Below are 26,339 nucleotides of genomic sequence, written 5' to 3'. Positions count from 1 at the left end.
AAACTCAGGGGACAGCAAAAAAAAAAAAAGTCACAGCAAAGGTATTTTCGTTAAAAAGGATGTCCATTATTGGACCTATCGGGCTCCAGGGGGACCGGAAAAGAATCTGCCGTAGTGGTATTTTCGTTAAAAAGGTTTTCGCTATAAAGGAGTTTGACTGTAATGGGGCTAGCCAACCCCCCAACGGCTGTCTTTAACGTAATAAATACTGCCGCACGATCACACGGTACTATAGTCCAGCGATCATTTATAGCTATTTAAATGAAACTAAATGCTGCGTTCTTTCTCCAGAATCACTGAAGCGTGAAACCTCTTGCACGCCTGTATGTTCCAGAGGATGTCCGCCGAAGGCATGTCGAGTACACTAGGGACACCTACTGTATTTTCCTAAAGACAAGGTAGAATGACAACCTAAACGTTGAATATTCTTCAGAGGGACTTTCGCGCTCAAAGAAATCTAAGGGTAAATGTTGGACCCATCTCTTCCTGTGCTGACAGCTGTCATGGAAGGGAGATGAGCTCTCCGAGCGCTACATCGAGATATTCCGCTGAGCAATTATGGGAACACCGAATATTTCAGGTTTGACTGTAGAGAAAAACAAAAAAACAAAACAAAAAAAACACACGAATATTCGCCTTTCCTTTCGGGCTTATAGACTCGTCGAAATGGGCTGGAAAAGTGCCTGCTCTCCATTTTCTACCTTTCCCTCGGGGGCATATCTTACGAGGATGGAATATGCGAAAATCGGACGTGTGCGTCGGGGTGCTCATTAGCGTTGCCACATCTCCCCGTCTTGAAGGAACGAATGTGAGGCAGCCCTAACTCTCCAAGAATGCGGGTGGTAATTCCGTTAATAGCGAGTTTTCGGGAGAACTCTACGAAAGCGATAAGATAAAGGAGGTTATCAAATCCAAGCGTAGCAGTGTGACGTCACAAGCTTCAAAGAAACGGAGCGATTGGCTTATGGTATTTTTGGGACCGTTATTGTGAACACCTTCCGACGCACCTTGCTAATATTATTATTATTATTTATTTATTTAGACACACTGCCAGCCCCCTGTTGGGGGCCAAGGCAGGGGAGGGCTACAGTATAAGTGTGTACTCTTGCAAACGAAGACAATGAATAACGCATTGATGCCGCTACCCTTCCTCCAGTTTAACAAAGGATTGAACATTCTTAGCATTGACAGCATCTGTGGACAAGCGGTTCCATTCGATAAGCGGTTCGCGGGAAATAACTAAATTTATAATAGTAGTTACGTGGCAGAAAGTGTCTGTAATGTTTGTAAATTATGTTTGTAATATCCATGCTTGGAAGGCTGTGTGTTTGTGAACATTCGTGCCCATCGGCGAATGTGAAGGCGATGAGACAAGAGTGCGGATAAATATGCAATAAAAACTTCCGAAATATGCATGCAACAATGCACTGAAAATCTACGAAATATGCAGTAAAAATCATCAATATATGCAATGTTTTTAATTGTTCTTTGTAGGAAAGCAACGCACTAAATGCTACTGTACAAGAGGTTCTGCAGAGCACAACAAAGAATACTTTCGTCACATATATAGATAATGGAGCTGAAGACTTTGCGTTTGTAATAGCGTAAACACAGGCTCACTGGTGGACGAAATAAGCCTCATGGGCAACATAAAAAAGACGAACATACACGTATGTTCGTGCTTTTCGTGTTGCCCGTGCTTCGACTTGTTTCGTCGTGGCTTTGCTTTCGGCACTTCATCACGCCGATTAACATGCGAATATTGCCCGTCTTCATAATGGTAATGTGGTGATGGTGGGCCCATCGGCCATGCACGTAGAGGAGCGGCCAGGTTACGGGCTGAACACACCGCACCTCACGCCACCATAACAAGGAAATATTCGATTACGACCAGAATTCTCGCGAAAGACGACCCGACGACGTCCCTAAACCAGCAGAACAATCCACGAAAAAACAAGTAAGATCTCGCCCCTGCAAGTATGGCAAAATATGCACTTTTCATGCACTTTCATGCGAAATACGCCACAACGTGCAAAACATGCATTTATATACACCATAGAACCCTTCCGATCGGTCCCAAACCAAGACTGAAAGTGCTCTTTCGTCGTCCAGATACGAAACGATATCGAGAATAAAGAAAAAACATACATTTGGCATGAAAATCGGCGCTCTAATTATGACTATAGAACGCTGATATCACCTACGTTCCGGCTGCTAATTTTCTTATCACGCCTGATCAAAGTGAGCACATTTTGATCACAAGTGGCCTAATATGGTTGCTTTTAGGATCAAAGTTGTCGTTAAAGGTCCTCCAGGTAAAGCTGTTTCGTTAACCTCTCTAACGACAACTTGTCTTTAATGCGCTGTTCTTTAACGACATCCTGTGTTTAATGCGCTGTTCTGCACGACCTGCTACGCTTTTAGCTTTTTCCCAGCATTTACGTAGCTGGCACTTAAGAAGTTTAATGTAACGTTTCGGCGTTACGGTACATGGGGTTTCTAAGAGCACACAAAAGACCAGCAAATCCACGCCGCGGTTTTCGACGTCTCTACGGATCCTCTACCAGTTTCATCCCAACGAACTGAAGCACGCTCGGTAACCAAGCAACGGCCGTCAGCGCCGTCTGCGAGATGTTATCCAGCTTTTACGGAACTCTCAACTAGTCCTACAACTTGCCAGTGAAACTCACCAGCATAATTAACACCACGACAGTAAATTCTACGTTAACAACATTTCGTGCCCTTCCATGGGCAGAGCTCCCGACTTTTTCTCCATATGTAATATCTATATATGTCTACATGTTCAGTACGCAAAGCCATACTTGTCTTCAGATCACTCCGCTTTTGCGACAACATGAACAAAAAATGCACTTTCCAGAGCTCGACAGAATTCGGGGGAATTTTCCTGCGGAGGGGATGACGATTACCATGGCAACATGACGTTCCCCACAATAATAATGAAAACACCCTCCTTCCATCACTATGCGTCACTCGGGTAAGTCATGAAATTTCCAAATACGCCGTACTCAGACACTGGAAATTAGTGATGTTTCGCGCTCCTAGCATATGAGCGGGCCCCGTTGTGGCACGCTCTGGTGCACGGGTGTACCGGTTGTGGGAATGACACTCCCAGTATTCATCCCCGCTCGCTGAACAGTGCAGCGCTCAAAATGTAGAGCGCGCGTAAAATAAAACGTTGCGTGCTCCTGGTACGGTGTTCGGGCTGTCTGTGTTGGTGTCACCCTTGGCCTGCCAGCAATGGTACCACGACATCACTCAGTGGTCACCCCCCCCATGCAGTGAACCCGTCATTTAATATGCCAAGTGGCTTCCCTCGGAGCTTTACTTCACTTCTGCGGCTGTGTACGAGTCAACGTCGCCTTGACCCTTGTGTTCCGGGCTAAGCTGGGTTACAGTAACACGGAGATGTGACCAGCTTGCCACAACTCGGTACGATTCCCCATATCATTGAGGACTGCGACTGGTACACGTGTGAACGCCGGGTGCTTCGACGCCAACTAAGTTCCTTGACCATAGACCATTCAGCTTGTCCAAACTCCTTGGCCCGTGGAGCTCCCTTGCGCATCAGTGCCGGGCTCTTTGCTCCCGTTTCGCTTTCGTGCAAGCTACGCTTCAGAGTATCGACACTGAGCCGCCATGTTGTTTCGGATGACCTCCAGCGCCATCCATTTAGCGCTCTTCGAAGTGTTGTCTTCTTCCACTGCTGAACTTCACCTTCATCTATTTCTACTGCCAAAATAGAGGTGGGGCTGGAGGTCATCCGAAACAACATGGCGGCTCTTTTTGCCTCAGTGTCGATACTCTGAAGCGTAGCTTATTTAGTGACTCTAGTGCAAGCTACCGAGCTCCTCCAGGAGCTCTAAACAGAACTCCGACCTGTCTTCGCCTCCGCACTCACCATTAATTCATCCTCTCATATTATCGTCTTTGGAATGAGGTGGTTCGTTGAAATGGGGTTGGGTCCTGTGGCTACCTCGGGGAAGCATCCCATGTCATCATCAGTTTTCCATCATTTATTATTGTTGTTGTTACGTCTCAAATGTATCTTACCTCCTGAGATTGCAATAAATTAAGGGATATAAGCGTCCTGTATTGTGATCGTTGATGGGGTGCAACGTCAAGATGACGTGTAGGTGTTGATACCTGTAGGTGTTGTTGTAGGATATTGCGAACACAAATGCGCACTAAGGTGCAGATTTTCCCTGCAAATCAGTATTACTGTCTCTGCGACTTCCTCAAGGCGGAATCACAATTGAGAGTACTTAGTGAATTCAAAATGACGTGTACAAGTGTGCTATCTGATATTAGTGGACTTTTCGATGTTCATTCACTTATACATTTACTGAACGTAACGTCGTTGTATTCCCTGTCCTCTTTTTCTTTTCCGTTCGAACAGAAACGAACTTAGCGTACCAAGTTGGGGTAGTTCGTTTGTGCAACGCATTGCCACACGGTACAGGGTGCCCGACGATCACGAGCTCTACACGCTAAGAAAAAAAGGAGTACTTTTGCTCCTTTTTGGGAGTAATTGCATTGCCACAAAAAATAGTCCCTTTCGAGAGTAAATGCACGGGAGTAAATGAATGTCACAGAGTGAAGACCACATTTCACGCGCTGTTGTAAGAGTCCCAGGTACATAATTGGTGCGCATGCATGAAAATACTTTGAAGCAAACCGTCAACCGTGATATATCGAATGATATAAAATCTTGCGTTATACTAGGACACAACTTGCGAAGAAAGATGCGCTAACTGTTACTTACTCTGTGTGGCTGGAAAATATCTACGTTGTCGGAGTTATACAGCCTTATGTCCTTCAAATTGACCAAGGGCACATATTTACGTAGACTGTCGCATTCAGGAGACCATTCGCGAAGTTTAGTGACAATTTGCAGTCCTGGGGAGTAAATGTCGGGACTAAATGTTGGGTTAGGGGACTAAAATGGGGAGTAATTGCAGACTAGGGGAGTAGAAGCTGCAATTACTCCCCGTTTTACTCCTTTTTTTCTTAGAGTGTATATGATCGAGCTAATGCAAAACGATAGAAATCGTCCTGTGCTGCCGTGCGTTATTTCGCTCACTTCATCGCAATCGGGAACGGAGGTGAAAACGGTCACATTTTGTGAATAAATATCCGCGTCACACTTTGCTGTTAGCCAAGCATCTGCGCGTCGCTTCCTAAAAAAATTGCCCATATGCATGAGATTTTCGGGACGAGCGTCCTCAAAAAGAAAAAAAAAAGAAAAAAGAAAATAGCCCCACAGACTTTAATGCGTACGTGTGCTGCTCGTTGAATGAAGGGACAGCACAAGGAGGACGAAGACGTTCGTGCGGAAGGGCCGTTAAAGCGAGAGTGCTCTTCAGCACGGCCACGGATGAGAACAAGGGTCACGTCTTGTGAGCGTTGTCTTCTCATGAGATAACGTAATTATCTTGAGACACTGGCGTACGTGCATGTATGCGTTTACTAGATTATCTTAGTAAACTTCCTTCTGAGGATCACAAAAGCGTTGCGTTGTTATTCTGGTAGGTCCTCGGAACCCTCCTGCGACAAAACAAAGACACATCAAGCTTCGAGTGTAAAAACACATTCCTCGCTTCTTTCTGCAAAAAAAGCATACCACAAGCAGATCGGCGTGTATTCTGTTACAGTACAAACAAGGCTTGGTATACGATGTGATGGAAGTGGCAAGGTCTGGCCTAACTGGATTCTGTTTGTCATTTAGAGCCTGTGGCAAACGCAACGACACCTTACTCTATAACCCAGATGCGCTTTGGAGCGCAATCTGGTCCAGTGTCGTTTTTACGACAACGATCATTCTGTCGCTGTATCATTGTTTAGTCCAGTCAGTTTTCCCCGAGAGGAAAATCACATAGTACATCACACATTTTCACTTGGCTGATGGTCCGTCCGGTTGGCGTCATTTGTTACGTCTCAGTGAAGGTCGGAGTCTTAGTCCACATTTCATCATTTGCGGGGATTTCAAATTATTAGAATGCTTGGTAGACTTCATGCTGTTATTATCGGGTATAGTCAAAGCAAAAATGTCATTTACGGTTTATTTATTAAACAAGTAAGGGACCATTAGCCCAGCGTGCAAAAGCGTCCAAAGAAGCACGAGGCAGATCGTCTTGCCCGTGTACCGATTCCACCATCTTTAGGTGCAGTTTGCACACGGCACGGACGATGTGCTCCAATGTAGCTGCCTCGGGTATTAGTTCCGAGTTGGATCCACAGTGAGAACGTTCTATGACAGTATATTGCACAAACATTGCAACTGTAACTTAGCCTAGTCTCAGTCCAGTGTTGCCATTGGATACCAATATTTTGGAATGTTCAATCTAATTGACTGTTGGAGGTACCGAACGTTCTCCAGAGTAAAAATGTGTGACTTTCATAAGGAAGTAATCTTCCAGCGAGGATATGCACCTCCTTCCTATCCCTAAAACGTGACAATTGAAACCTGGTTATCTCAAATATACAAACTGCGTATGCAAATTAATGATTCCGTAAATGTTCAGGTCGGTGTTAGCTAAACTGTCCCTTTCCTCCGGATTCCGGAGGACAATAGACCACTTGAAAAAGTTCCAAGGAGCAGCACGCCCTGGTCGGGCGTGCGGTGTAAATGCGGTGTAAAACGGCGGTGACTGCGCACACACCAGAAATACGACGACGACGACCACGATCGGAGACGATAGCAAGTACAAAGCATACACTATACTTCACACTATACTTCTACACTACATACTTCACTACACAATACAGGGTGTGTGCTGAAAAACATGACCCGCATTTAGGCACATAGCTTGTTGCCTACCTAACTAACGAACTTCCGGTGGCGCACGATGGAAAATGTGGAAGCCATACTCAGCTTTAAAAAGAAACGTAACAACGAAAACGTCGGCTTCCGTGCATCAGAATAGGGCAACATGGTGGACAACAGGGTGTATGTCAAAAGGGCAACACGGTGGACGTAGGAGAGTTGTGTTCAAGTACCGCTAGGGGAGCTATCGGTGCATATATCGAAACGATGTCCCACATGGATGCTCATCGGCAGTACCCCTAGCGGTGCCTGCACATAACTCTCCTGAGACGAAATGCACTACCATGCACTGTCATGACCGCCCTATTCTAATGCATGGAAGCCGATGTTTTCGCGCGCTGTTTATTTTTTTACACTGAGTATGGCTTCCAGGATTTTTTTGTGGCTTTCGCACGCATAAATACGCCGTCGTGCGCCACCGGAAGTTCCTCGGCTAAGTAGACAACGAGTTACATGTAAAAATGCGGGTCATGTTTTTCTGCACACACCCTGTAGTTCCAGCCCGCCATACATACACATGTCTTCCCCGAAGACTCCCGGCCTGCACCGCGACTACCGCAGGGGCGCTGCGTGTTCTACAAGAAGCATATTCAAGAATTCGCTTATTTGCCGCAGCGCAGCTATTTTGCTTTCTTCATGCAACACCAGAAAACACACTTCTGCGGACGAAGCCCGCAGGAATCATCTCGGCCACGACACCCGTGCATACAGCTACCAAATAAATGACTGAACTAGTTTTCGGTAATCACGTTTGTACGCCGGAACTTCCTTATACGTTTGCGCACCAGCGGTTCCCGTTCCAAACCAATTCGTTCTGCCCTCCCCCCTCCTATCCCTTTTTTCCTTTTGTTTCCTGCTCACACCCACCCAGGCTTGGCTTGGTCCTTCTTTCTTTCTTTCTTTCTTTGTTTTTGCAGCCCCTTATTGAAGTGGTGCTGGTTTCCTCTCAGTCTGTCGAGTTCCTCATCCTTATTTATGAGCTAGTCGTGGACTCTCCATATCGTACGAAGCCTGCTGTTCACTCTTTCTTCCTGGGCGTCCCTTCCCTAATGCAACGTTCGGACCAGACTGCACAATCACATTTGTAGACAGGAGTTTTCCCAACAAGGGGAACCGCCTGGTAATGCAGTTGAATGCGACGCCTGAGTAGGGCGTCGTGGTCTAGACGCCTTTGTAGGAGATTATAACGTATACTGCCGGTGTTAGTAAAGGTACAGAGCATGTGAGAGTCTGTGGAGCCGTTGTTTTCAGGACACGTGGTCAGTAGAGTCATAGTTATATAGGGAAATGTTTTTTGATTGCCGGACGTAATCTTAAAGTAGATGATTGGCTTTACGTCGCGAGATAACTGTGATTATAAGCGACGGTCTGTGGATTAATGTTGGCCACCTGAGGATTCTACTTTAACGTGCGCTGAAATCTCGACAAACGGCACACCACATTTAAGGTCTCTCGCGGAAGACGGCGTGTCTGAGCAACTCGTACCCTGCCACCAACTCGCCACCGTCCTCGGCCGGGTTTGAACCCGCGACCTTGGGATCAGCAGGCGGACACATTGCCGGCTGAGCCACCGAAGCCGCGGCCAGATGATTACTGCGAACAGCTCAGCTTCCTAAACGAAGCTTAAATTGGGAACTTCTTATTATTATTTTATATAGTTATATTCTTGAGTAGAAGACTCGACTGGATCTGCTTTGATTTGGGATTCGTGTGGTGCGCATTGGTTGTGGTCCAGTCAGTTGTGTTGCTATGGGTAAAAAGAGTTTTATAGGGTGTTGCACAAGAGAAGGACCCTTAATTATATTTTTAAAAAAACGTGAGATAGAAATGGGAAACCTTCTGCATTGCACTCGTAAAGGTTTTTGCCACCTAAAACAGGCCGTTTGCATAAGTGCGCCTCATTATTTAAGCTAATTATCTTACTTGAACTCTAAATTTTGTCGGTCGAGAGGTAACGTTTTTGCGTTAAACACAATGTCCGCGAATTAATCAGAAAGTCGTTAATTAGACAGGTCTTCACAGAAGCACAATTGTTTCGTCTGCAAAGGGTTCAGTTGAAAGGGCGGTGTCGGGTGCTCTGGTCCATGGCTCCAAGATATGCCACACGAGTGATCAAACGACCCAGCTAACTGATTGGATACTCATCGACGCGGGATACGAGCTTTCATGTCACCTTTTCATTCTGCAGTAGCAGAGCTGAGAGCCCAAGGTCGTGCTGAAGACTGGGAGGTGGTGGGTTCGAATCCTACCGCCGGCTGTGCTGTCTGAGGTTTTCCCTGGGTTTTCCGAGGACTTTTCCAGACGAATGTCGGCACAGTTCCCCCTGAAGTCTGCCCAGGACGCATACTAACCCCACTGTCCCCCACTCCTTCCTGCTGTCCTCTCTCCGTCTGTCCACATTTGTACGTCGCTCACAGCCACAGTCGCTTCGCGGCACTAACACCCAATCAAAAAAAAAAAAAAAAAAGAGCTGAGAGCGAGTGTGTCTCGAACGACACTTACGGATGAGGGGTGCGGTGGCGGGACCCTCGGGGCGAAAGTTTGGGCGGGCCGTGTTCCTCGAACCAAACCTCAGGTGGGGGCGCACCCCCCACCCCTTCTCCCACCTTCCGACGTCCCTGGACATTAGAATTATCCGCAAATGGCACTGTACAGCAAACGGGGAAGAGAGAATTTTCATTGCATTGTTTCATACAGACGATAATTTTATTCTGTGGATATACAGCGTGTTTTTTTTTAAATCCATGACAGATTTTTTTTAATAATAAGCCATGAGAGCAGCGTAGATGACGACTATGTAATTGATGTATAGGACTTGGCAGACATCCTCGCGAAAAAAAAAAGTATTTATCAATAGAAGACGACCAAAATGAGACAGCAGCATGGGCAACAATCCTCGTTGAAAGCATTTCTGTTCTTCAAAAACGCTGTAACGAGCGCGTGCATCGCCCGACACGAAATCGCCCAATCGCCCAATGCAAATGAGCCGAAACCAAAACCGCGCTCCTCAGGAGCTCGTGACTTTCGTCGTCATCAGCTTATCTGGGCAGCAAAACGTTGCTGGTGGTAAGCACATGGATCAGCATCTAGTCATCTCCATCTTCCTAAATGCGTAAGCTTTTGACATGGAATACGCAGTATTCGCTGTGCATTCGAGTTTTTTTTAGGTGCTGCCCTGACAGCATTTATTTTAAAAAAAACTAACGTATAAAAAATACTCTGTATATTATCTTGTGACTGTTAATTGTCTTGAATCAACCTTGAAATTGCGCTACACCGTGAGTATTTTCGTGGAAAAAAATATGTGTTGTTGTCGTCGTCGTTTGGTACAGTAAAGACGACGATGTCCAGAAAGTCGCAAGACGAATGCCACTGATACGTAACAGTTTGCATTGCACAACTTCATTTTATTTTTATATACAATTTTGTCTGTTCGTGATCGTTTCTACAGGAGTAGTATAATTAAAAGATCATACCGGCAATAATAACAATAATGGTACAGCTTGGGACAAAAGTTTACGGAACACGGTACTGCCGTATTTCTTTATTGGAACAGCCTCCTGCTAGATATAAGGGAGAGATCGAATAAGAAACAGGTGACTGGCTATTCTATCCATCTGTCAGTATGTGTGTCCGCTCCTGCTTTCTGGAATGGTGCCGCTCCCATGAAGAAATGTGACACCCCGGTGTTCCGTAAACTTTTGTCCCAAGCCGTACCGTGATATTACACGTAAGGCTTCTCTGCGCAGTGCGGCGACATGTTGCACATGCCGCAGGGTAGGACTGCAGATAATTTGGACCACCTGGGGTTCTATTGACATGCGCCGGGAATCTCCGACACACGGTGCTGGAATCATACCGGATTACAGGGGTCATTCGGCGCACGTCTTCGACCTTGTCGATCATACCGGAAGCCGTCATTGTCGCAACTAGCGGTTCTTGTCAATCCCACCTCGAGGAAGCCCTAGCAATGGGCGACACAGAGGGACGGTTGACGCTTGGAGGAGGAGGAGGAGTGTCGTTGGGAGGAACCCGAGAGGTCTGCCTGCCTGATTAGGCGGCATGTTTCTCGGGAAGGGAAAGGTGGTGGAGAGGAGGAGAGGGTGAAGTGGAAGACCGAGCGGAATCCGCTCGGGGGGAGTATAGCTGCGTCCATGGGCCGACTTCAGGGGAACTGTGCCGGCATACGCCTATTACACATCTGAGGGAAACCCAGGAAAAACCCCAGACGGCACAGCCGGCCCGCGGATTCGAACCGCGGACCTCCCAGTCTCCTGGTTGACGCTTGGATGTAACACGAATTAGCAGCGGCAGCTGCTGAGGCCTGGTGTAGACACTTTTGGGCCTGATAAAAGCGGCCACATCCATGCATCCATCCAAAATCCATTTTCGTTGGTATATGGGTCGCTATATAGGTCGCTACACTCTCAGAAAGAAACCGGATAGTAAGGGTCAAAAATCGTCAAATTTGTTTACCCGTATTCTAAGTGTCAACACCTTACGCATAAAAGTATGACGGATAGTAAGCGTAAAAAAATCGTCAAATTTTATACCCCTATTTTAAGCGGTGTTCGATGCCGGTTATTCTATGGGCTGTTTGGCTACCCTTGTGATACCGCTTACTGCACCTAAAAATACCACATGGTATGCGTCAAACCTGACCACCGTAGACGTCACGTGACCTCACGGTCCTTGTACAGGCAACGGCTGCAATTCTGAAATGACCCGCAATGCGGTTTTCCGGCGGTTGTTCTGGAAAAGGGTATGTGGTTCCCGATTGCCAAAAGCATTAGAAAGAAGTTTCCAGAGCAGTAGACGGAAAATCGGATTGCCTGTCAATTTTGCATAGCAGCTATTGCCTGCCCAAGGAACGCTGACATCACGCGGCGCATAAGGTTCCCAGATATGATGCGTACTGTGAGGCATTCTGGGGGTGCAATTCCCTGTGCAAAGACGGCGAAATTGTTTCATAGGAAAAAAAGAACATCTGCTACAACAGGATTTCGATGATACGAATCTCACAGGGCATGAAAAAACAGTTGATATCATCCGAGACTCGTCAGCAGTACCACATAGGTGCACGAAGCATGTATGCGGACGGAAGCCCGTTCACTTTTAAAAGATATCCATGGTATAGGCATAGCTTCTTGCTCATCCAAAAGGCTTGGCAATTGACAGTGCGCCACAATAGCTAGGCCCACTGCACTGCAAAATCGTATGACACAGACAAACCCATCCATCACGTGAATAACAGATATAAAAGGCACGTTCTCGCCCAAGGCAAGCACGTTCTTGCGCAAGGCAAGTAATATACAAGAGTTCTCGCGACAGTCAAAAGAAAAATAAGAAGCACGAGTGCATCACTTGAGCCGGGTTCATCGTCTCACTATAGCCCGCGTACGCCGCTATCTCGTTTAAGTCAGAGCATCTGAATACATGGAAGTATTTCCCACAGCGTTAGTAGCACGCATTTAAACCGTAATGCAACAAAAATTAGCCAAATAATTCCACTTTATTGCAGGAAAGAGCCCAGAATAATAGATACATGCATGTGTTTATAGAATATTGCACCTATGGGATGAAAATGGTGTGTCTTAAGGTGCACGTGACCAAACATTAAAAAAATGAGAACAGTATACTAGCCATAAACCAACAGATTACAACACCTGCAATATTTTAGAGAATTATGAAATGACATTTGTGCATCTTCACAAAGCTTCAACAGAACAAAATATAAATTGTAGACTAGCTATATCAGCTAGTAATTGGATTAAATTACGTTTATAATGGAAAAACATTTAATGAGCGTTATATCACAGGATGAGGCATCGAGGTACACAGAATATCAGACATATACAAAAAGAAATCCATAGCAGACAGGTCATAACTAATTATATATAGGGTGATTCCACGCCGGATCAGGCAGGGTGGTCCGGTCGACCTCTTCAATTTTTGTTTTGTTTTGTTTCAAACACATATTAAAGCCTTGGCCCTAGGAGGCATATGGGTGCTGAAAGTAGTTGAAAATAATTGGTGGGTATTTTTAATGAATTATCATTCTGATGTGAGCTTCCTACTCAGCTTGACGCCACGCATCTTCAAACTATTTGACATACTCAGCTTATCACTTTCCTTTTTTTTTTTTTTTTTCACGTATTGTCTGGGGTGGGTAGCATTGAATCCTAGGTTGTGAAGATCCTAAGATTTGCCTTCGAGGAGATAGAAAACCGAAAATTTGGGTCATTTGTAAAATATGGTACGTTTTGGGAACCTCACAACTCGTCCCCCAGTTGTGATACCCGAAAGTAATCTCCATCATTGTGTTCGTCTCGAAATGCCCTTTCTTCGCATAGCGAGTACGTCGTATTGTGAATTGGGGCAACGCCCCCAATAGGCTTTTTGTGAGGGATATCTACGGAAAATGCGTAAATTCGACACCGCGCATCCCATATATTCCTACTCGTAACATCGTTCATTTTGCTCGCAAGCGTTCATCATGACTATTCTTAGTTGCCGTACCCCAGAATAAAATGGCAATAGTTTAGGTGAGACATGAACAGTGAACGGTACAGTAGTAGCTTATTCGAAAAGGAAACACGAGTCTATGCCTAGCGGTCATGCCTAATATTTTGCACAGTTTATTCTGAACGTATTCAATGCGAACGTAGCGTGTCTCTCGTGTTTGTCCTCGTTCCTGTTTGGATGCATCGAAGGACCACGTATCAACCTGCCCATCTAGTAACGAACGTATTCAATGTGTTCATCCCACAGCAACTGTTCGCTAGAGATGACACTCAAACATTTGATGCATTTTACAATATCAACAGGACTATTAAGATATACTATCTCTTTATTTAGACTAACACTCCTGTTTTTGGTCGAAATATTATTGCTTCAGTTTTACTACTATTAATGCGTGAAGAGTTTAAATTAACCCATTTTTTCAAGTTCCAAATCATCTCGTTAGCAGTAGTGGCTATTAAATCAATATCAGAGCCGCTGGAAAACACGCTTGCATTGTCCGCGTACGAAATAAATTCACAATTTACATCAATGTTAATTATGTCATTTAGATATCGGGTATCAGATCCGCGTATCTCAACTGGGAGCCGAGTTGTGAGGTTCCCAAAACGTACCATATTTTACAAATGAGGCAAACTTGCGATTTTTTATCTCATCAAAGGCAAACCTTAGGATCACCACAACTTACAATGCAATGCTACCCACCCCAGACAATATGCAAAAAAAAGTGTTAAATAGTTATGAAGATACGTGGCGTCAAACTGCGTAGGAAACGCAATGGTCGAAATGTCCACATCAGAATGATAATTCATTGAAATAGAACCACCGATTATTTTCAGCTACGTTCAGCGCCAATATGCCTCCTAAGGACGAGGTTTTAATATGTGTTTGAAAGACAAAAAAATCACCGCCGTGCATGATGCGGCGTGAAATCACCGTATAATAACTGAAGTATACAGGGTGTTCAAAATTAAGTTTTCAGTAGCACTTTATAAATAGGCGAACAAAAGAAAACTGGCTGCTATTTTTCTGTTCCTTGAGTAAGAAACAGGTGCTACATAATTAGCAGCAGCTGCTGCTTACACAAGCACCGTGAAGTTATCATCCGGTTTCCTGTCGTCGCTGTGTTTGCGTAGCGCTCGTGAAAGCTTAATTTTGAACACCCTATAGTTCAGTGTATTGCAGACGTTGCATTTATCGAACAATGCATCATTACTCATGAAGCAGTCACAACTTACAAGTCATCTTTACAGGTGAGTTGTACTGGCTGTACATGCGCGAGGGAGTACAGTCTTGTACATTTCTTCCCAGAATGTGTCGCACAGTAGAAATTTTAGGAGCACCACCTAATGGGCAGCTGAGGGTGCATGCATGGTGTTATGCAGTCCAGCATGGCTACGAAGATCATGTCGTGTCCTGTTCCTTGGGATGCGGGACATGGAAGTTTATTGTCATGAGTGCAAAATAATGTGCTTGCTGATATTGTCAAATGGCTACGCATGTCCGTTCAACAGTAGATTCCAAAGATATGGTATTGCATTTCAATGAGAAAGCTAATCTCGAAAATGTGCTAGCGTCATAATACGTGATGCAGATAAGGTCTTCTTCGCCAGACCTCGGTCATCTCCAGGGACCTCCCACACGAAATGGTCGCAGGCTGGCAAACATAGCACTGTGAAATCTTTCTCATCCTTTAAGTAGCATTCAACTGAATTTTGTTAGACCCGTAAATGATTTTATCATGTCATTGATGTGATCTGTGGTACTGTCAAATGGGTGCACGTGTCTGTGCAGCAGTATATATCGCGGAAGTGATACTGTTTCTAGCGTTTAAATCGGAAAGATAATCTCGTAAATATGGTAACGCCGAAATAAATCATGCCGATGAGGTTCTCTTTGCCAGACCTGAGTCCATCCCCGCAGAGGCCGCTTACATGAAATAGTCATAAACGTAACATGGACTTCAAAAACCACTTACTATAACTGGAAACACTCTAGTCCTTTAAGATAACAGTTAACCGAATAATGTTAGACGCGTAACTCATTTCAGCTGTCTAAGAAGTGGCGTTCCACACGTGTTTTGCAGCACCACCACCTGCACCACGTTATCGAAAATCGTGACCATCAGAAAATCGATTTGCTTCATGTCAACACATCATGCTATAATCAGCAATAATCATCCGAACTCCTATTACAAGAACGGATTGAGGAATCGTTAACAAAGATGCTTCAACGGGGAGAAACGCACATCCGAGAAAAAACAAGAACAAAAAGAGTCTCACCTGGTGGACAATGGGCGTACGCATACGAATTTGTAGCGCGAGATAGCATGGAGAATCACAACTGTTCAAGCAGCGTCGTCCGCGTGCCTTGCCCACATATCGTGCGACGTTGTCTCGTTCGATGCCATCTCTTCCTGTGATAAGTTTGACACAAATGAGATATGAAATTTAAAAAAACTACAGACACCCAGCGCAGAATGTGGCAACCTACATTTGCTAGACCGTGCATGATGTGAGACCGTGAGACGCCAGAAGCCAGAGTGACCGTTAATGAAGCGAAAGAAAAGACGCTTTGCACACGGAACCATGCACGTGTTCTCAGTAGGCAGGGCCCGTATAAGAATTGAAAAACAATAAGCGTCAATATAGGCGTAAATGGGTAATATGAGACGCCAGAAGCCAGAGTGACCGTTAGCCAAGCGAAAGGAAAGACGCTTTCCACACGGAACCATGCACGTGTTCTCAGAAGGCAGGGCCCGTATAACAATTGAAAAACAATCTGCGTCAATATAGGCGTAAAGAGCTAATACTCCAACATAGAGCTTCAGTTTGTCCGTCAAGACGAAATCGTATGTGTCAGGATATAAGGGCAAATCATGTCCTCCATCCCATTTAAAGGAGTACAGAGGGCCATCAAAAAAAATTTCAGATTAAGACATCTGATGAAAGTGTGTGTGTCATTATACCGAATAGCGCGAAAGGTTTTGATGTGTGCAATTTGTTTCCCAGAAAAAAACTCACATAAGCATAGCTCCGCGCCTTCACCCTTAACTCGCCACTCCAGCTATAACGAGGATGAGGAGGTATGATGCCACGTCACCGATGACGGCATAAGGAGACTCGTTCTGGTTTGCCGGTCAGTGGGGGTTAGCGCCTTGTCCCTTTGCCGCCGTAAACCTGTTTTGCCAGTTTTCCCGGAGAATTGGGGAGAGAAGGAGCGGCCGAAGCATTACCGAGGCAAGGAGAAAGGCTTTATCAGAACCCCGAACAGCCGAGTAGCAGATGACAGCGGAGTAGCAGACAACATTTCTCTAGGCCAATGAGCGAGCGTTCTCCTTATAGCGTCAGCGCGCGGTTCCAGCCAGATCACAGGTTGGTACTGCTCTTCACCACCGTTGCGCACGGTCGCTTTTTGCGGCGTATTTCAGATTCAATTTCTGCGATAATTATGACTTCGTGGTGTAAATTACTTCGCATGGTGCATCTTACTGGTCTACTTAACAGTTTTATAGGAAGAAAACTGGGTGTTAAAAATGACTTCTGTGCTACTTTAAGCATAAAACTCCGCCCTTTACGCTTACAGCGAGCGCGTTTACGGGTACTAGGAATAAAACACAGCCTGACGGATACGGCGTCTGCGATTTTGTCGAACTTTACGCTTAGTAAGGGTAAGATTGGACGTAAGCGTAAATTTATCCGTTTCGTTTCTGAGAGTGTAGGGACATTCGTTTCAGTCCCATCGAGTCCAGTCGGCACTCTGTAAATACAAGTGAAATATTGCTTTGAATAGGCTGCAATAACACGAAACTCTATGTCTGCAAAGTAGCTGACCAGGTAGCCCAAAAAGTTTGTGAAGCTCAGACTCCCTCGTAATACTTGGATTTGTGCAGCTGACCTGGCCAAAGTAGCCAAAGAGAGAAAACTGTCACGGAAGAAGAAGAGGAAGAACCATTCCAGGGATCATCCGACGCACGTCTTCGAACTTGTCGGTCAACGTCAGAAGGCGCCAGGAATGCTCATTGTGCCACCAGTCCAGTTCTTAAGTCCCCACCGATTTGTAATACGCCTCGTCATCATCGTTGTCGCCATTAACGTGGTCTTCGTCATCATTTGGAACCCCAGCCTCCTAAGTTCACTACAGCTCAGCAGAGCAGCGATCAATATAAATGACACTGCAACTGTAGTGGTGCTGTGGAACACTTTCTACGGAAATTCGGTGACTGAGTACTTCACGGACGACAAAATAAGGAAATGTACTCATCGCTGCATCTTCACCCGTAACCGTTCCATGGCTGATAAGAGCGCCGCCATTATTTTCCATGCACACGACTTCGATCCGAATGACATTCCACCCAGACGAGACGCGGAGCAGATCTGGGTGCTTCTAGGCATGGAGTCGGCACTGCACACACCCAAGACCGTCCTGGCTTTGAACGGTCGCATAAACTGGACCATCACCCATCGTAGCGACGCCGATATTCCGTATCCCAAGTTTCGAACCTTGAAACTGAGCAGTGTCATAGAAAGACTTGCCCACAGGGCAGTACCGAAAAGGTTCAAGAAGAAGCGGATGGCTGCGTGGTTTGCCTCCAACTGTCACGCTCCCAGCGGCCGATCGGAATTCGTCCGTGAGCTTCAGAAAGTGATAGACGTCGACGTGTACGGTGCATGTGGACACTTGAGGTGTGTTCCAGCGTACAGCCACGAGTGCTATGAGATGCTGTCCAAGAAATATTATTTTTACCTCTCCTTCGAGAATTCTCTGTGTCGAGACTACGTGACAGAGAAATTCTATTACCCTATAAACTACGACGTGGTACCAGTTGTGATGGGATCCGCTAACTACTCTGCATTTTCTCCGCCTCGGTCGTTCATCGATGCCCTGTCGTTTGTGACGCCACAGGAGTTGGGGAGGTACATGAAGAACATCGTGCACACCTGGAAGAACTACAGCTCCTTCTTCAAATGGAAGGGTGATTATACAGTTGCCGAGGAGGAACAGCAGGCGGCGTGTCGCCTGTGTGAGAAGATTCAAAGCCATAACTACAGCACCAAGGTCTACGTGGATATTAAGAAGTGGTGGTTTGATGATCCGAAGTGCTGGACGTGGAAACCACGTGGCGATAGGGGTTTCGGAGTAGGAGACGAAAGGAATTGATAATAAACAATGCAATTCTGCCTTTCGTTTTTTGTCAATTCAATTACGAACTGCGCTCCCAAAGAACAACTTCTGTTTTGTCGCCAGGGATGATACTCGACCCCTGTTATTGATGTAATATGGTAAAACGTAGGAGTCGCCCCACAGGGAGGGCCGAAGTGAGGGTGGGCAAAAATTTAGTAGTGTTGATGGACTGGATTTGTCCACGGAGACATTGTGACATTGTGAGAGGGCGAAAGTCCAGCTGATTTAGAGCGATGATCCGAACGATATTTCAGATTTTAATAATGACAGCAGTGTAGCCCGTTCGTTACAGTTGCTGAGAGGGAAAAAAAATATTGAAGCTGTTATACAATGGCTCCCAAACCAGTGCGGGAGCCCGATGTAGCAGACTGTCATATTACGTTTACGTCGGCGCACACCGACGTAACGGATGTGAATATTTCCTAAATCCATTCGTGTACGTGAATAATAAAAATTCACTCTACTCATTGGCTCTCTGCCAAACCCGTAAATGCGATGATGGCACTGTAGCTGACCAGTGTTGCCAAGTCATTTCCGGCCGTCCCTCCAGATGAAGCCAAAATACCTCTGAAAGTTGTCCAAAAACCTCCGTTGATCGAATTTTCTCCAGAACCCGCCATATAAACATTAGCTTGATTCGACGTTGACATGCACACTTGCACGTGACATGATTGCGTCATAAGAACCGCTACATGCGGCTGGTGATGCGCTCACAAGATAACAGAAGCAATGTAATGCAAAACCACACAGTTGCTAGACATGCAGCAAGCTCTAGTTCGGTATATAGTATTGGAATCTGCAGCTTGCAAGGTTCTTACTGAAGTACAACCCGCGTGGCGGCGGAATTATACGCTGCCATACTTCCTATGCAGCGCAGGACCGACGATGGTAGGACCAGAAGAAAGCAAAGTCAATTCAAGTGTTTTACTGTGGTAGGATTGTTCGAAAGACATACGATTCTGGGCGCTGTTTCATAACTTTTGTAAACTGAGAACGAAACCTCCAGATTTCCCTCCAGCCTCTAAATATTCGATTCGATATTCTAAATCGATATTCCTTCCTCCAGATGGCGACACCAACCCTCTAGATCTGGAGGGAAATCCTCCAACTTGGCAACACTGGCACGAAGGACGGTCCCTCCGCTCTGACCGCACGTGATTTGCGCGCGGTGGTGGTGGTGATGGTGAAAGGGCTTGCCGTTGTCGGCCTCACAGAGGTGGGCAACGTCACCACTGACGCCGTGGGGGAATGTGCGTCCTGCGCCGACTTCTAAGGGAACGGTGTCGACATATGCCTGAAAGCGTCTGAGGAAAACCTAGGAAAAACCGCAGACAGCACAGGTGGCACCTGCATTCGGAACTGACTTCCCAGTCTCGACGTGACCTGGCAAACCCGCACTCTTAAAAAAAGAGTGTACGTTAACTCCTTTTTTTGCCACATATACAACACCCTTTTGGAGAGTACAATTACGCTCAAAAGGGTGTCTCCTCACTCCCTCAAGGGAGTAGCATAACGCCTTTCTTCCTACTGGAGAGTAATATTACTCCCCGGCAGGAAGAAGGTGTTATGCTACTTCCTTGAGGGAGTGAGGAGACACCCTTTTGAGCGTAATTGTACTCTCCAAAAGGGTGTTATATATGTAGCAAGGAAAGGAGTTAAAGTACACCTTTTTTTTAAGAGTGCGGCCATAGGTTGCCAGAGGCCTCGTGCAGAAACACGAATTTCGCCTGCAAACGCGTTCTTCATCTTGTTGGAGTCGCTGTACTATTTGTTGCGCATTCATTTCTGAGCATATGCCCGTGTGTAATGGCGCCACGCTTTGTAGCACGCCGTCCGTAGCACTATCGGCTGCACGCCGCTTGCGTTCCTGATTTTCGGTCACAGCGTCTGCATCACCGGCACGATTACCAACTCTCTACTTGCACGAATGCTCCGCAGCACACCGCCTATACGCCTTAACTCCCCGGCGTACGTCTTGCCAGGGACGACGTGGACAAAACATCACGTGAGACGCGTTGTGCCGTGTGGGTGAAAGCATCGCTCGTTGTTGGTGGACAAGCTCGTGCGGAAGATAAGGAGAAGGTGGGTCCGAATCCTACCACCGACTATGCTCTCTAAGGTTTTCCCTGGGTTTTCCGGCAGTCGTTCCAGACGAATGTCGGCACACTTCCCCTGAAGTCTGCTCGGAATGTACACTATCCCCCTGTCTCCCACTTCCTGCTGTCCTCGTCTGTACTCCGCTCACACGTTGCTTCGTGGCGCTAACACACACAAAAAAAACATACAGACGACCGCGAAAGGTGTTGCGATTTCGAGAGTCAGCTAATTTCTTCATTACAGTATACGTTATCTATTTGTTTTCTTCCTGTGGAACGCATTCGATGCGCTAAAGCTCCCTACTGCGTGATTTCTTTTAATTCCGTGTTTGCGCCTCGAAGCAACCGTACAGAGATGTACATTTGGAGGGAGGACAGCAGGAAGGAGTGTGGGGCACAGGGGGTTGGTGTGCGTCCTGGGCTGACTTTAGGGGGAACTGTGCCGTCATTCGTCTGGGAAGTCTACCAAAAAAAAAAGAAAACCCAGGGAAGCCTTAGACTGTACAGCCGGTGGTGGATTCAAATTAAATCTTCCGCACCAGCTTGGATACTAGCAACGAGGGGACGTTTTTACTCATTCGGCCATGCCACTGATCGCTCAGTATGGCTACAAAGTACGTCTCACGTGACGTCGATCACGACGCCTGGACAAGACCCATGCCGACCCATGGTCGGGTGCTGCGGTTGCGCCACACGCAAATCATGTACGGTCACAACGCATGGAACACCCTTCGTCCACTGCAATGCGATCGCATTTCGTAGGCGTTCGGTACAGTTGGAAGGAAGGAAGGAATTCCTGGGACAACAACGGCTCTTCGTACGTCTTCTCCTCTCTGGGTTCCCTTCGATCACGTACGACCACTTAGCTCACATCCATGTCTCCTTCAAGGTTATTGGTCAACAGAGTACATCGACCCGTAATGCCGTATTGACGTCCGCACCTAGAATCCACACCTGACATGGCGTCACGCTGCACACTGTTGTTTGTTTACTTATCGCGGTGCCTGTTCAGTAGGGTGGTTTAGAAGGACTGGAAGGATTACGAGAGATTTAGCAGATATGAACGTCTTTAGGATAACAGTTCCGTGAACAGGGTACGCCTAGCAGTTGATTCTTTTGCCGTGGCTGACATCACATAGCTGATCTTGGATTTAAAAGCTTTGTTGTTGTTGTGTTTCTTCTCTCTTTTGTTTGTATGTGTGTGGAACGCTTCTGATGCGTTCGGATGTACCCAAGCAGCAGTCCTGAAAGTCGAGTGCAATAGGGGCGGACGGTATGTGCCTTATCAACGTGTTTAGTTTCACGCCTCCGTTCAAGGCCTTCCACCTACCCTTTGACCTCTATTGCACCTAAATTTCAGTACATTGTGCTGCTTTGGTAGTGCTTCGATATGCTTTGATGTAGTTTTGTGGAGCTACCTGATGTGTGCTTCCTTCTGATGTCCCTGCGCCTCAAGCAGGTACCGCTCTCTAACGCCGCTTGCCCTTTCAACACCTGCGCGCGCACCTGTCACTCTGTTTTCCTCCTCTCTGGAGCAGGGAGGCGAGGAGGGTTTTGTCACACGGACAAGGCTTGATTGAGCAACGCCAAGTGGCGCAAATATACACGTTTGTTGTGTGCACCTATATCAGAAGCATTCTACCCAATACTCGTGATATGCGGTCCTCATAGCTCCTCCGTGGCTCAATGCGGGCTGCGGCCACGAATGAGTTCGGCACCCCTGCTTACGGTATTCTTAGATGCACGTAGGTGGATGCGGTGACGTAAGCTGATATTAAACTTACTGAAAGTCACATGGGGTAAGCAGAGCTGTGAAGCGCGCAATTAGAGGTTATTGAATTACACTATATTCTCACCAGGGTACTTTATACTTTCAAAATGTATAACTAACTGGAATTCAGTTAGATTTTGTCTGTCTCTTGTACTTGAAACACAGCTATTATACACTGGGATTTAGCCGGCTCTTTCTTAAATTTCTGTCTGCAGTATTGTCTCTTTCTAGTGGTCAGGTTTTCCTACTACGAGGAAGTTCTTAATTTTTGTTATACCTAACGTTCTTCTATGGGTTTGGCAATCGTTGACAATACTCAAACAAGTTTTTAAAGTGACAGTCCGGTCGAAAACATAGGTCTGGGAAACACCGCCTTATGATTTCTAATACTTCTCACAACAACTGTGCAAAATATTTCAGAAGAAATCGTATCGCACGATTTATAATCGAATTTTTTCTATGCCGCAGTTCGTCCTGAGTAAAGGCCGCAGCGAGCTTTCGCGTGACGTGTATAAGAGCAATGCCGCACGTGACTTGCGCATGCCTGTTTGCGCGATAGCTGATTGTTGCATGCTAGCATTTGTCCATTATGATGTTTTTGAGTAGCAATCACGCGTTATGTAGACTAAAATACAGAGTAGCGTCAATGTAAACACAGACATCACGACGCAGCCTTCTGTTCAGTACACTCATAGACAAAAACACCTCTCTGCATTCCCAGCAACAGCGCAGTCCTCCGCTCCACTTTGTCCATTGGGGACGTCATGCTCACGTGACGGCTGACGTACATAGGGGATCCTTGGGGCGAGGAGTATGCGAGGGAGAAAAACGAAACCGGATGTCTTCAGAGGAGTGTTTTTTATTCGATATCTCGAAAACCACGCCATTTTGCGAGCTGAAACTTTCCACCCAGCATGTAAGCCTCCGTGGCAGTTGGAAAAAATCGACTTTCGGTTTTCCCGGACTGTCCCTTTAAGCGTTCGTATGGACGCTCATCACACAAAATCAAGGATGTAAATTTTTATCATTTTTTAATAGTTACTTGTTTGTGGTATAAATGCAACCATTGGTGATATGTTTAATGACTGGAGCCATAGGACAATTGACTTAACATCGGGGTTGATTTACTTTTTTCCGTCTCCTCAAGCATTCCATTTCGTTGTTCGCATTACCATTTTTATCATCTGGTTCGTCGTGTAGATTATGAACATCCTGTATGAACGGTATTATTTTTAAACATTTTTGTGGGAATCATTGCAATGTCTTTAATGGAGACTTGACATACGAAACCCTTGAAGCCCACCACACAAAAAGCGAGAATAGGACGACACAGGAGCTCCACTCTTAATACTTTATTCGAAGAAACAGAAAATATGTAAGCAGGTTCTGACGCCAAAATGTTGTCAGCGGAAACAGAAACAACGTGTCCTCTAACGTACACGACGGCCAGGGGGGGGGGGGGGGGGGGAATCTATTGAGGAGCTCTGTACGCTAATTACTGTCTGACTCACGTGCACCTAGACTTGCAAAATATTTTCAACATGCTTAATAAACTTGCTGATGACTTCCTTGCTGGCACTTTCCTTTAGACTCACGCTCATTCAATTGGAATGCGCTAGTGTCTATGCAATAACGCTACGTATAGTAATTCTGGGTGACATTGGCTTGGAAGCGACATCATCTACTATCTTCTGTTGTTACCTGGAGAGTCGTTCAGCAAGGTCTCCTCGCCTTTCCGGACGTCTTTTACCTGCTTTACTTACCCTAACGTGCTTGCGGTGTACTGTGTTGCATGTCACTTCCATTGACATTTCCTAACCTAGGGGTCTGTGTTACCATCTACTGTATCAGCTAAGGTACCGACTGCCTTGCATCGTTATTCAGAGTTCTGCTAATGGGAGAAAAGAACTGTTCTCTCAGCCCCAATTCCGTTCATGTTTGCAGAAGTTGTCGGTGTCGCCGGACGAGAAGCATCCCTCCCTTGCCATCTAAGTCCAGCCATGGGTACACCAAGGGACGATGAACCTCTGTTGGTGCTCTGGTTCAGAGAAGGCTTCCCTACGCCACTCCTGAGTGCAGATGCACGAAGGGGAAGAGGACTACCACGAGCACAGATCTGGAAGGTCAGTGCTATGGGAACAAATGGATTGGTGTACCGTTTTAGGGGTATGAGTGAGGTTTGGTGGATATGTCTATTCGAAATGAAGAGTGGAGATGAGACGTTCCAGGGCTGTCATCGGCGAGAAGAGAAACATGCCATGCGAGAGTGAGACTGTCGGACTTTGTGCGCAGCAATCAGAACAGTATGCGAATAGTAATTTTGCCTGTAATTCTGGTAGTTGGATGTAGGTTTGCAAGGTGTAAGCGTCCCCAAAATATTTCGGCTTACTTGCAAAGGAGGTTTGGACCATTAAAGCAGAGAATTCTACAGGTTATGTCAGCTGATTTGCAAGTTTGGCAACCACGTCTTCGTTACTGAACTAGTCCTTGTTTCGTGTTTCTTTCTCCTGGAAGGACGACGCCTGGGACGTCAGTTTCTCCTTCGATCCTCCAGCGTTGCTACTGGGAGACGTGAGGCCCGAACACGCCGGCACCTACGTGTGTCGAGTGGACTTCCGGCAGGCGCAGACAGTCAACCGCATGGTGCGCCTGGTCGTTGTGGTTCCGCCGTCTCAACCAGTCATAAAAGATCGGATGGGGAAGACCTACAATGGAACAGCAACTTTCGCCCGTGGGGACGTTGCATATCTACTCTGTGAGACGCGCGGGGGTAAGATGCCAGCCGCAGCTGCTGTAGTGTCTTCTGTCTCCTCCCTTGCTCTTTATGGCGGTTCCCATTCGGATACTTTTACACCAACTGCCCATTCTGAACACATTGTTCCAGTGAGATGTTGCGCACCAAAATTGATGCTGATATTTCTTTATGCGTTTCTTAAGTTTTGGGGGCTGTAATATCTGTTTTCTCGCTGTTATATTGCTTACGTATAGTTACGTGAGTGGTGCGGGCCATTCTCGGCCCTGGGTCTAACCAGACTGACCATCGTCAAGTTCTTGAGTATTTCAAGATTTTTCTCCAGGACACCGGTCTCCTCTCTACCCTATAATCTGCCTGCGTACCTGTGTGCTGTGTGTGTATTTTTGTGGTTTTGCCTACCGTTCTGATGTCATACTGACACCACTGACCATCCCTATTTAGCATCGTTCATCACCTCATCATCAGGACACATCACATCCTGCCCCATTGTGCCTTGGGGTAGTGGGCCGCACCTTAAGTGGCGAATTTCCCCATTCATTATCATTAACTTATTTGTTGTTGTTGTATAGTTACGTGGGAGTTACGTGGGATGACGTGGGCGAACCCAACCGTGAGATACAGAGGACCACAGTTTGTGCCGATGCCTTTAAACACGAGTCGGAGTCAAAGCTTTCTTTGTGTAGCTGGCACGTTTGCATCTTATTCGAATAACGCAGCTCCAACGCAAAGAGCACGTTGGAGCCTGATGTGTTTTTAAACTATATTTTTAAGGGCAACCAGGCTCCCGTGGCCTAGTGGTTAGGGTGACTGCTTTCCACGGCGAGACTCGGAGGTGACGCAGATTCGAATATCCGCAAGGCTGTGCTGTCTGGGCTTTTCCCTGGGTTTTCTAGCAGGCTTTCCAGACGAATGTTGGCACAGTTCCCCCTGAAGTCGGCCCAGGGCACGTGCTAATCCCCCTTTCCCCACTCCTTCCTGCTGTCCTCTCTCCATCTGTCCCCGTCTGTACTCGGCTCATAGCCACAGTTGCTTCGCGGCGCCAACACGGAGTTTTAAAAATTAAAGGCCCAGGGGAGGACATTGCATGAATGTTTATAGCTACAAAATAAAATAGCCAGAAATTGTATAGCGATATATTGTTGCCTCATCCGACGGGCTAGTCGCTGC

The 26,339-nt window shown here is 46.3% G+C and overlaps 2 protein-coding genes across 2 annotated transcripts in view; both read left to right on the top strand.

Moving 5' to 3' along the window:
- The window catches only part of LOC135385087 (hemicentin-1-like), a 118,647-nt gene that overhangs the window by 65,763 nt on the left and 26,545 nt on the right, over positions 1-26,339 (top strand). The window contains exons 2-3 of the mRNA XM_064614263.1: positions 24,362-24,540; positions 24,932-25,187. Of these exons, the coding sequence (XP_064470333.1) occupies positions 24,362-24,540; positions 24,932-25,187 (435 nt within the window). The remainder of the gene's footprint in view (positions 1-24,361; positions 24,541-24,931; positions 25,188-26,339) is intronic.
- LOC135386229 (alpha-(1,3)-fucosyltransferase C-like) lies at positions 14,482-18,548 on the top strand. The gene is made up of 2 exons (XM_064616042.1): positions 14,482-14,619; positions 17,259-18,548. The coding sequence occupies exon 2, from the start codon at positions 17,381-17,383 to the stop codon at positions 18,524-18,526; it is 1,146 nt and encodes a 381-aa protein (XP_064472112.1). The 5' UTR covers positions 14,482-14,619; positions 17,259-17,380; the 3' UTR covers positions 18,527-18,548.

The sequence above is a fragment of the Ornithodoros turicata genome, chromosome 2 (assembly GCF_037126465.1).
Source record: "Ornithodoros turicata isolate Travis chromosome 2, ASM3712646v1, whole genome shotgun sequence".
In the NCBI taxonomy this organism is placed as follows: Eukaryota; Metazoa; Arthropoda; class Arachnida; order Ixodida; family Argasidae; genus Ornithodoros; species Ornithodoros turicata.
This window is presented reverse-complemented; position numbering and strand designations above follow the sequence as displayed.